Source organism: Typopeltis vanoorti, chromosome 22 (genome assembly GCF_054136105.1).
Source record: "Typopeltis vanoorti isolate ZY-2024b chromosome 22, IOZ_Tvanoo_1.0, whole genome shotgun sequence".
NCBI lineage: Eukaryota > Metazoa > Arthropoda > Arachnida > Uropygi > Thelyphonidae > Typopeltis > Typopeltis vanoorti.
In genome coordinates, this window is record NC_143570.1 from 5,392,110 (window position 1) to 5,405,136 (window position 13,027).

The following is a 13,027-nucleotide window of genomic DNA, read 5'->3' on the forward strand; positions in this document are numbered from 1 at the left end:
CCAAATTCCTAGTCTTATATTTCCATCAGTTGACTATCACTCTTCCTAGCTTTGCATAATCAGTAAACGAATGAATATTTTCCCATAAATCATTTCCTGTATCACTGATGTACAATTCAAGCTGCAGATGACCAAGTATAAAGCCCTGCAGTACAATCTACTAGTCACCTGCCTTCTCTGATACTCAATTCTTCCCATGTGCACCACTCTTTGATATCTGTCCATCAACTTCCCGCTTATCCAAATCATTAGCTTCATATCCATCATCATTTGCTCCAATTTATACAACATAGTTCCATATGGAATCCAGTCAAATCACTTTGCAAAGTACAGCAGTATCACTGAATAGTCATTTCCATTATCCAACTCCATTGTCACTTTATTAGAAAAAGTAAGAGATTACTAAAGAAAGACCTACACTGAATTCTGAATCCTGCCTTTGAACAACTTTGCCAATCCTGAGATATTGATTACTATAATTTGGAACTTTTATCTTGGTGCCTCTTTTATGAAGTAGCACTATTTTGCCATCTGTACACATCTTTGGTACCTCCCTAGAAGTGAGATTTAAATTAAACATTTTGGTCCGAAAAGGTGCCAATTTCCTTGTACATTTCTCTTAATACATGGAATGATTTGAATGATTTGCCATCTAATCCCATGGCCATGATCACATTAAGGTTCTGCAATTAAGGTAAGCACTGCCCTAGTCATCCACCTTTATTTTCCCATCAATCATTGTTGCATCTGGCACTGGAATATATCTACCTGTGTGGTAAACACTTGCAAAATAATCACTCAAATAATTATTTTGTTGGCTTCTGTTACCTCCATAGCACTATACCATTAGCTCTCATTAAAGTCACCCTTCTATAGCCATTTTTTCTTTTAAACTTATACAGCATAGTGAAAGAACTCTTTGGGATTTTTTTTTTCCAGCCTCATCAGCTAACTTCATCTCAGAATTGGTTTTGGTCTTCCTTAAAATACAGTTAACCCATCTTGATGTACCTTGTACCACTAGGGATTTGCTGATCATCTTTTCTTTTATATTTCCTCCAGAACTTTTTCTACATCTCCTGCTTATATATGCTTTTCATTTATCCAACTCTTACCTGATTTAGCTTCCTAATTCTGAGTATACAGTCTGGTGCTGTTAGCTTCAAACTTGCATCGATCATCTCCAATGCACTGCTATTATCTCTCCTCACCAAATTCTTATGTCATGACGCTGATGAAAGGTGACTCCTCAGTTTGTCATAATCACCTGCTTAGTAAAACTTGTAAATGAAGAAAAATTACCTTTCGTAGATGTTTTAATTGCGAAAAAAAAAGCAGAAGGAGGCCTCTCTCTTAGCATATACCATAAGCTTACTCACACAGGTCGTTGCCTACCCTACATTTCTCCTCATTGCAACATATATCACAAAAATTTGGTATTATACATACACTCAAGAAAGGGCGATATCTCTATTACAAGAAGTAAATCAAAAAATGAAAGAAGATTTACAGTCTCTACTTCAACTACCAGCCAGTAATGGATATTCTAAGAAAATTTCACAAATCATTCAAATCAAGTCTAAGGATGCTTGCTTAAAATCCAGAAATATTACCTATTTATTCTTTCTTATATGGTATTCAGTTAACACTGAAATAAGTTATAATTTGAATAATAGCCAACATCTAACATTTATTTAATATTTACATTTATTTATTTATAATTTAGCCTAAAACTTTCCTTTAAATTCCTTTCCAGTTTCTTAAACATCGATCTTTATGCTATCCTTCATTGGAGGACAACTTTGTCATGTTCAATGCCACCAAAACAGTCTTGCCTTTTCTATCCAAAAGAGGCCTAAGCTCACCTTCCCTTACCCTCAGTAATGCAAAAATCACCAGACAGATCAGATCTCTCTGCCTGGACTAACATTTACCTCCAGTCTCTCCTAGCATAAACACATCACATCAATAGCCTCCTCAGCATTCGAGAAACTAGGCATTCTCATTTGTTCAAAAGGCTATTTTGCACTCAACCATCTCCTAACTATACACAAATCCCAAATCTGCCCATGCTTAGAATACTGCTCATATGTTTGGGATGGAACACCTAAAACCTCCCTTAAAATCCTTGATGAGGTTCAGAGGCAAGAAATTGGGCTCATCGATTGAACACTCTTACAGATTCACTTCCACCTTTATCTCACAGATGCAGTGTTTCAGCACTGTGTCTATTCTATAGGTACTTCCATGGTCACTACTCCAGTGAATTGGCAAATATCATTCCTTCACTTTCAGTTGCACCTGTTAATACTAGAGCAGCAGTTGCCCAGCATCAATTTACTATGCAACTGTGAACACCCCAAATCTGCTATTCCTCTTCCTGTTGTATTCTGTCCACCCTTACAGCCTTCCTCATGAAGTATTCCCAAACAATTACAACTTGCAGCTCTTCAAAAAAAAAAAAAAAAAAAAAACATCAATAAACTTCTATGCGAGTCCTTATCTGCATCCCACACAAGGTACTGATGTGCTTATAGGTCTCTTAGCCTCTTGTATATGGGATCAATATAAAAAAAAAAAATTTTAAAATCCAAATTAATCTCTCACTCAATGCTTTCATCACATGCAAAAGCCTCTTGTATTACTTAAAGAATTATATAATTTAGCAGTACCTGTGTAGCCCCATAGAAATGGTGTTTGCTTTTACTTCCATAATACTCGACTGAAGAAAAATAAGTTCACAAGTCAAGTTGCTGATAGAGGAACTATTTCTAGACCTTTTTCAACCAGTTTCCAAGATAGCTGATCTTTGCCACAAAATAGTAGGACTTTTCCTTCTGATAATAATACATATTATCAGGGACCAATCAGATGGTAGTAGTTGTCTGCCACGTACTCTTCCCTGGTTCCCTATGAAATACTTCCTTGGACCAGCTACAAGTAAGAGCCAAGTGCTGTTTTTCAATCTTCAAAAAAGTTAGGTCACATTCACAAGAATGAAAGACCTTTACAAACTGTTTTCATTAAATTTTTTTTCAAGGTTACACAGTGGTCAGCATTCATGGTTAAGAATTTAGTGAGACCCAACACACATGTTAAAATAATTACTTTAAGGACAAAAGAGCCTCAACATGCTACTCCCTTTGGAGAACAAAAGGATGTTAGAGGATCTATTAATTTATTTATAATTTAGCTTACAAATTTCCTTTAAATTCCTTTTTTAGCATAATTTTTATATATTTTTTATGAGGTCGATTTCCTTTGCAGCTAAGCTTTTCTATTACTTTAAACTATTTATCCTTTGGATGAAGTGATAAAAATTTTCAGCATGTTCTCCTTTCTGCATAATTCTGGTCATTTAATATCAGAGCGATAACTTGCTAACAGTTATTGTGGTATTCTATACCCAACTCAGATTTTCTGGAGTTAATTCCTTTTTTGCTTATGACTAGTAATTCCACAAGATCCAAAACTCATTCTAATGACAAGATATGAAAGAACATAAGATATCACACAACATTTGAAATCATGCATTTCAGGAAACAAGGAATTCCAGAACTATTTATGGATCTCTCTTCCTTTAATCATACTAAGAACTTCTGATATTTGCAGATGACAATGGAAAATGGTGAATATTTCAAAATTCTAGTACTACTACTACTACTACAGAAATGGTGTGTCAGGTTCAATGATAGTATTTAGTTTTTCTCAAATATCTAGCATCATGTAAGGAATACTACAGAAAGGATTTATGTATAATGGTGAACAAAGAACCTTTCTTTATATTAATAAAAAACTGAAGAGCAATAAATAAATTTTATACCACATAATCTATAACTACTATCATAAATGAAGACAATCTGTGCTCTTATTTATAAAATGAAAACCCTCTATTACAAATTGGATGTGGGATTAAGATTTTGTTACACATGAGAGGAAAAAAGATAAACATATTCTCTCTCTAAGTTTTAAAAGAGGTAAACCGTGAGTAGACATAACTATACATAATAAATAACGGAAAAACTCACGTAGAAATATTATTTAATAGTATAATTTTCGCCTGTGTGTCACAGGCATCTTCAGTACAATTAGGCACAAAAATTAAACATTAACTGACAATTCCAAAAAGCGCCACCTAAGTAGCTGGTGTAAGATAACTAAAAAGGTCAATAACTTTCCTAAAAAAAAAAAAAAAAAAAAAAATTAATACAATAAAAAGTTAGGAAAGATTAGCTGATTTGTAAAGTACTATCTCCCATAAAGGGGATAGACGTAAATAATTTTCGATCTTTTACAGAAAGAAATACGATATATAACTTCTTCCTTTCTATCTAATGGCTATAAGAATTGCTTCATTAAAAGAACTTTGAGTAGATTTAATATGTCTCCCTCTTCAAACACAGAGGAAATAACGCGCATTACCATCCCTTATATACAAGGCATCAGTGAACGTATAGCAAAAATTTTAAAACCACTGAATATTTTTGTTGCCTTTCGACCGTTTAGAAAAATCTCCACCTTTCTCGCTTCTCCAAAGGACAAGCTTCCACATCTTAATCATCCAGGTGTCTACCAGATTCCGTGCTCTTGTGGATTATGTTATTTCGGACAAACGGGAAGATCTGCCTCCATTCGGCTAGAAGAACACCAATCTTATATTGAATACTTTAAACCTGAAAAGCCTGGACTTGCAGAACATGCCATCTTCACTAGACACAGAGTTCATTGGAGAAAGACAAGAGTTCTTCACAAAAGTCAGTTTCTCATGGATCGCCTTTATAAAGAAGCATGTGAAACTCTACTTCATTCTCCTAACTTAAACAGATCCGACGGCTTACGTCTATCCCTTTTATGGGAGATAGTACTTTACAAATCAGCTAATCTTTCCTAACTTTTTATTGTATTAAATTTTTTTTTATTTTTTTTTTATTTTAGGAAAGTTATTGACCTTTTTAGTTATCTTACACCAGCTACTTAGGTGGCGCTTTTTGGAATTGTCAGTTAATGTTTAATTTTTGTGCCTAATTGTACTGAAGATGCCTGTGACACACAGGCGAAAATTATACTATTAAATAATATTTCTACGTGAGTTTTTCCGTTATTTATTATGTATAGATATTCTCTCTCTCTCTTTTTTTTTATATCACTCTTACATGAGAGGCCACAAGGCCTATTACAAACAAGTGCTATGTGTGGGCTAAATTGTCCTGTTGTTGAATTTGTTACAATATAATGCAAATACAAAAACCTCACATGAATATATCAGTTTGCAATAAAGTTATTGCAAAATAAATAAATAAAAATAATAAAATTACACTCACAGATCCATAACATTTGGTAGAAAGATTGTTGAACTCCTAACTAACATCAGTTTTCCCCATGGTGCTAAACCTAAGTCAGTTTCATAACCACTAGGATCACTGTTTGCTACCTCCACCACAACCCAAATATGTAATACACCATCATCCTCAAGGCTAAGTACATGAAATGATTCTCTAATATCTAAAGTAAAAAAAAAAAAAAAAAAAAAAAATATATATATATATATATATATATATATATATAAATAAAGACATTTTAATATAATTTGCTTATATCAGTGTATTAATAGTGAAAATTTAGGGAGCACTTCTTTATTAATGAATAAACACTGATACATATATATGATAGGGGAAATATTAATAAATACACTCTACCACCTGTTTGTTAAATCAGTAGAATGGAATTAAGGCTTACAAAAAGCTTAGAATTTCATGAGAAAGCTCAGGCCACAAAACCTTGTCTTGTCAACTGCATTTAATTTCTTGCCAGTTTGTCTGTAGCATGAGAGAAAATAACTTACTGCATCTGTATGAAACTTCTAACTCACCTTCAAAGTCCTTAGATTCCTCCATTCCTAGAAGCAATTTGAACTCAGTTATTCCAATCAAAGCACATTTATCATTCTTTCAAATACATCAGTTAAAATGGAAATGCCACAAACAGGCTGCCAGTTAGTGCACCAGCTCAAATCTGTCAGCAACGAGTCAGGAGGTTTCCCATTCAACTGGAACTACACAAGTCTTCTGTCCCATACTTTGCCAGGCTATGCCTGGAGAGGAAGTCTGAGTAGTGGTATGTAAGCGGCACTGCTGAGGCCATGGTATGGTGCCCCACTCCATCCTTCCATCTAACTACTAATGAACTAATGTTGAATTTTACAAACAGTAACACTGGTTGGTAACAAACCAATCATAACATATAAACCATGCCAGAAGCTCCTCATTAAAAACTCACCTTCACATCCATAGCATTAACACCAACATAAATGACATTCACAATGACTTACAATCATCCAGACCAGACCTCTTACTCTTGACTGAAACCTAAACATCATCCGTATCCACTATTGTCCACCTCCAATGTTGTTCAAATTATGTACATCATAACTCCTTTCACAACAAGCAAGAGTGGTACCTGTGTCTTTATGAGTATCAGACATTGTACGCCAGAGTGGCTAATTTAGAATCTCTTGCTTTTGATTCCCTCTTGCTCAAGATTTCCTTGCCTTGTTTAGTAATTACCATTCTCCAAACTCCAACAGACACTCAGACCTCTTCACATTCCTTTCCATGAAACTTGGCCATCTGTAATCCAGCTATCCAAACAGCGAGGTCATCTTCAAGGGCAACGGCAACCGCAATGTCCATAATTCCAAATGGCAGTCCCTTTTCTGAAATCACTGATCACACCCAGATGCAAGGCAAAAATCTTTGTCATAAGCAATGAACTAATGCCAACTGTACTTCTACCTACATGAATTCCTGATAATCCCATTCACTCTCCCAATAGTCTGAATCTATTTTTACCCAGTCTCCTTCTAAACACACTATAGAAGACTTTCTCCTCTCATCAACCACAATCGTGTGCAAGTCTCCTCTCTGACACAGAATGCCCTTCCTCAAACCATTCTCAACCTCATATCCTCTGGCACTACAAAGGTGTTAAATTGGATGACTTCTGGAATTTCTACTCCTTTCCTTGGTCTGACTATTGCTTTCACTCATCCAACACTCACCTGCTCTGAACAAGTTACAGAAATTTTCCTCATCAGAATGAAGTCCTTCATCCCCCATTACTCAAAATCCTTGTCTGTTTCCTAAGCCCTGGTTCGAGAGAAAGCATATCATAGCAGTTGAGGGGGGGGGGGGGGGGGAACCGGCTCACCACAGGTAGCTCACATCAAATCAAGAACCTCCCCAGCTTCATACACTACCTATACCAAAGCATGTAACAAATGCAAGACAGTCATCAGGAGATCTAAATCTGATTTCACAAAGGCCATCAGCAGAAAACTTGCCTCCTGTCCAAACGGAAGCTGTGCCTTCTGATCCCTTGATAAGGCTGCTGGATGCAACTTTTGTATGGCACCTCCATCTCTCGCTTTCTCTCTCTCTCTCTCTCTCTCTCTCATGCTGATGGTGCCACTGTTGCTTCACCCAAGGATAAAAATGAACTCCTAGACTCTTTTCCTCAAACTGACCAAGAGAAATTGCCTCCTACCATACCAAAATCTGAACATGTATGCTTCCTGTAATTTTTCAACAAAAATACATCAGAAAATTACCAAATAACTTGAAAACACTAAAAAACTTATGGTTCTGATGACATCTCTCTAATTTTTCTCAAACACTGTGCTCCATAGCTAACACCTAAACCTATTAAAGTAATTGTGTCTACAATCTGTTATGCACTGCCAGTACTTATCCTAATGTTTTGAAGCAATCATATATCCAGTTAGTCTCAAAAAAGGGGGAAAAAGTCTACTGTCAAACTACTGACCAATCACCACCACCACCTCAGTCCTTTCCAAAATCATGGAGAAAGTAATCAATCCAACTTCTCTACTATCTAGAAATCCACCAATTAATTGGCAATCACCAGTAAATATTCTGCTATTAAAGATTCATAGTTGCCCTCTTAGCTTACATCACCCACAACTGGACATGTGCTATGGAAAGGTTCTGAGAAATCTATGTTGTTGTGCTTGGCATTTCCAGAGTTTTTGACTGTGTCTGACATTGAGGCCTACTAAACAAATTGTCATCCTTGAAGCACTTCTGCATTGGTGGTGAATCTCAAAAAGATGAAGGAGCCATCCACCATGATAAGCAGTGAATAACCAGAGAGGAAGGTTCCCTCTCTTTGAGCTTTACCACCAATGCAAAAGTACCTCAAGGTACTCCTGTTCTCTTTCTTCTATAAATAAATGACCTGGAGCCTGTGTAGCTCAGTAGAAGTGGCATTTACACTCTACAGCGCTTGACCTACAATGAAAGGCGTTCGAATCTAGTTGCTGACTAGAGGAACTTTTTGTAAGCCTTTTCTTGACTGGTTCCAGAGTTAGTCAATCTCTGGCATGGGCTAGCAGGTTTTTTGTCCCGTAAACTCAAGAAAATCAGCCATCGAACCCACACTATTTTCAGACATTAAAAATATTGTGTTAGGGACCACCAGATGGCGGCACTTACTAGCCGCCTTCTTCACTGCATGCCGATTAATTAGTGAAAGCCTTGGGCCAGCTATCTCTGATTGGCTACCAGTGAAGATTGAACTGCCCACTCAGTCTCCAAAAGTTAGATAGGGCTAAAAAAATGGCTTCGCCTACTCCCTATACGGGAACAAAAAGGCGTTAGCTGATTTTTTTTTTTTTTTTTATAAATGACTTGCTCTCAATTTGCCATGAATCCTATCCACAGTTTTGCAGACAAAAGTACTCTCCATTCATCTTATTCATTTGACAAACCATGCAGTGTACAGACATCCCAAGCATCAAGATCATCTACAACCAGTGCATAAACATTGATTTATGTACCATTCTCCAATGGGGCAATGACAATATGGTCACCCTCAATGCCACCAAAATGCAGTCTTGCCTCTTTTCTCACAAAAGAGATCTCAGCTCACCTACTCTTACTCTCAGTAATACACAAATCACCAGACAAGATCAGATCTCTCTGCTTGGACTAACATTTGCCTCCAGTCTCTCCTGGCACAAGCACATCTCAACAATAGCTTCCTCAGCAGTCAAAAAAAACTAGGAATTCTTTTTTTGTTCAAGATGTTATCTTACACTATGGTCACCCTCAATGCCACCAAAATGCAGTCTTGCCTCTTCTCTCACAAAAGAGATCACCAACTCTTAACAATATATAAATCCCAAATCTTCCCATACTTAGAATACTGCTCACATGCTTAGGGTAGAGCACCTAAAACTTCTTGATGCTGTCTAGAAGAGAGCAATTTGGCTCATAGACAATCCCTCTATTACAGATTCCCTACAATCTCTATCTCACAGTTGCAGTGTTTCAGCTTTGTCTATTATATAGATACTTGAATGGTCATTGCTCTACTGAACTGGCAACCATCATTCTCCACCTTCTGTTGTAGAGCAGCAGCTGTGAAGTACCTGTTACAATGCAACTACAAACACTGAACCTGCCTTTCCTCTTCCTCTTTTATTCCATCTATCTCCGTCCTCTGAAATAGCCTTCTGTATTCCCAATTAACTGCAACTCTTCAAAAAAGTCAAACTACTGAGTTCTATGCACTCCACATATGGCACTGATTTGCTGATAGGTCCCTCAACAACTTGTGTATGGGATCGATATAAAAATAAAATAAACTATATAGCACACAATCACTTAACAAGCATATGAAAACTTATTTGTATATTGTGGCAAGCAGGCAATATGTTACATTATCTGTATAATTAGCCAGATCACTTCATATCCTACAGTGCACTACTGAGATGTCCCAAAGAATGCTGTAAAATTCTTGTCAAAATGGAGAATGCAAAGAGTACTTAATTGAAAATGCCAACAATACTAACAAAGAATTGAGACAAAAATTAAATAATTAAATAACAACAATTAAAATAACTGTGAAAAGTATATTATAATTTTATTATATATATATTGCTGGCCTGTTGGCTGAGTGGTTAGAGTATCCGCTTTCCAGCTAAAAGGCTGAGGGTTTGAATCCCGCTGTGGGCATGGATGTTTGTGATTGTCTGTGGAAATACTGGTGGTGGTGGTAGATGGCATGTGGTAGAGTAGGTGCCCTCCCTCGATGAGTCTTTGGCCTCTCTGAAGGTATTACATAATAATAATATCCATTTAGATCTTATAACCAGATCAAAATTTCAAGATTATATATGAGAATATAACCTTCAGCATCGAATTTCCTTATTAAAGATAATTAAGGTTTCCTGAACATATGGTATTCTTAATATACTGCTGAAAACAATTACAGGATATTTTGGTTTTCTTGTAAATTATAAAGTTCTAAAAATAACTTACAAACGTAACATATTTATTTTAAAATATTCTTAATATACAATAGTGCAGAACATGCAACTGCATACAAAATCATGTTAAGGCTTGTCAAAACTTGTCTTAGCCGTATTAGCATGTGGGGGGGGGGTATAAAAGTGTGGCTTGTTGCTCTCACTTCCACAGTACATAATTATCACTTCAATTGTAAACTTGTGTCACCTACCACCCATTATTTTGTTAAAAATAGTAGAGCAACATGATATCCCAGAATATCATGTTGCTCTACTTGACCAATGGCTTGGAGAGCCATTGGTCAATAAGAAGCTGGACAAACGCAGCAAAATGTCACTCAAGCATGTAGTGTATCTCAGAGCATAATTTCTTGACTTTGGAATCACTTTCTGGAGATGGGAAATGTTTGCCGAAGACAAGGTCACCCATCATCAACAACTCCAAGTGACGATCAGTATTTGTCATTACTTGCCAGAAGAACATGCCAATTAAATTGAACATGCCTGGGAGATGCTTTAGGTAGGAATGTTTCTGCTCAACTGGTGCCAACATGATCGCTTCAAGAGATCGATATTGATCTCACAGAAGAGTGGGGAAATATCCGACAAGAACAGTTTGATCATCTTATCCGGTCCATGCAATCAAGATGTACCACTGTTTTGGCTGTTAACCACACTACCAGCCAAGACGTCTATAGACATCAAGGTTATCATGGATGCGAAGTGCATATTAAAATTGCAATACCATTGATATTACATTGAAATATATGATGGATACGAAGTGCATGAGGATGCATATTCGGCCCATAATGGCCAGTGAGGTAGTTAATGGAGACTATATACGCCCTATTAAAAATTAACAAAAGCGTTTTTGCTATTCTTGTTAAAATTATTTCACGCTAAAATGTATAATTTGTTAAATTTGCAATAAATATCGATTATTTAAATAATATCTCATCAATTACACCCTATCCATAAGTAAGAAATATTTATTCATGTATAAAGTACCCAATAGTTATAATTATCTGACAGAAACTAAAATATCCCCTAATTGTTCTGAGCAGTGTACTAAAACAAAATGTGTTTTTTTGATGAGTCTTGTTACATGTACATTGTTAAAAAATATTTTACATTGTACAAATGAAAACAAAAGTGATGACAGGGAAGGCACACTTTCTTGTTAAAAGAGTTTAATATGAGATTTTATGTGATGTGATGTAATGCATGCTGAATATACTCATTGCTAAGAGTGAATAACTTACATGAAAGCAAGTGGGGGGGGGGGGGAGATAGGATGTGTCAGAAATGTTTTGTGAGTGAGTGCAAGACATGTTGAAAGTGAGAGAATGAAATGACAAGGACAAATGCAGAATCTAGAGACTAGATTCTGCATTTGTCATTCTCACACTCACCTCATAGGTGCCTTCACACATATTCACCTACATCCACCCTACTCGTTTAAGTTTTCCTGACTTTGTGCTTTACCACTCTCAATGAACAAAGCTCTCTCCAGATCTGCACTGAACATATTCAGTGCAGATCGCCTCATCAGGAATATCAAGGAGGTCCCACTTGATATTACATCTCTAGAAAAGTTTAAAGTATTGTGGGAAGAGGGTAATTGTAATTGGTATTCCACTGAGAAATGTTGTATGAAGTAATTTTTCTGTGATTGTGCTGCTATAGCTGTTTCTGTAGGGATATCTGCAAGAGCAACAAAGAAGGAACCAGGATGCAAGACCTGAAGAATGAGTTTATCAGAATGAAAAATGAGATGAGGAATATGCTCAGTGAGATTAGACATTTGATGGAAAGGAATGAAAGAGTGCAAGCTGATAGAATGAGCTGAGCAAAAAGAGCTGAATGGTGTGAGAAAAATGATGTGAGGAGATTCCCTTAGTAAAGGTGAGGTGAATGAGAGAATCCACAAGATCTACTTTAAAGAGGAAGAATAAGTAAGATAAATGCTTTGGATATGACAAGTTAACAAGTAATGGGAACAAATTATTTGGTTGGAAATAAGGGAATATAAGAATGGATATCAGTAGGTAACTGAGGAGAGTGAAATATAACAACATGGTAGGAAAGGTTGTCAAGTGTGTTGCCAGGTATGATGATCATGAAGGCTTAAATAAGCTCACCCACTCACAACTTGGCATGTAGATTTTGCCAGATGGTGACTAACTGGACAAAATAGAATATTTTTATTTAATGAAAAATAACTTTCTGAACAAAAATATTTTTAAGAAAAAACAGATACAGTATCACTAATCACTTTATAGAACTCCTATTGGCTTATCAGGACATATTGATAAATGGGGAGGGGGGGAGTCTAGAGAGAGAATTTTTTTTCGTGGCGAGTAGGATTTTGCATAACTGTCAAGCTCTGATAATCATTAGTTGAAACGTAAAGCAAGAATCATAAATGGCATGCTGACAGAGCTGTGTGAGGAGAAGGGAGTGCTTGTGTGTGGTATTGTATTTCAGGGAAGAACAGATTTGTACAAAAAAGATGGATTGCATTTAAATAGTTTTGATGTGAGTCAACTGGAGAGACTGTTGCATAACGAGTAATGTGAATAAGAGATCAGAGGAAGTAAGAGGTGAGGTGAAAGATCAAGAGAAACTAAAGAACTTGATGGAAATGGTAGTAATGAGAGATGATGAGAGAATGGGAATGCGAGAGAGACACGGGAAACT

General features: G+C 36.3%; 1 protein-coding gene across 1 annotated transcript in view; it reads right to left on the reverse strand.

Annotated features, from left to right (window-relative positions):
- The window catches only part of LOC150094128 (cytoplasmic dynein 2 intermediate chain 1-like), a 193,168-nt gene that overhangs the window by 79,789 nt on the left and 100,352 nt on the right, over positions 1 to 13,027 (reverse strand). The window contains exon 6 of the mRNA XM_090412407.1: positions 5,322 to 5,502. Within this exon, the coding sequence (XP_090268533.1) occupies positions 5,322 to 5,502 (181 nt within the window). The remainder of the gene's footprint in view (positions 1 to 5,321; positions 5,503 to 13,027) is intronic.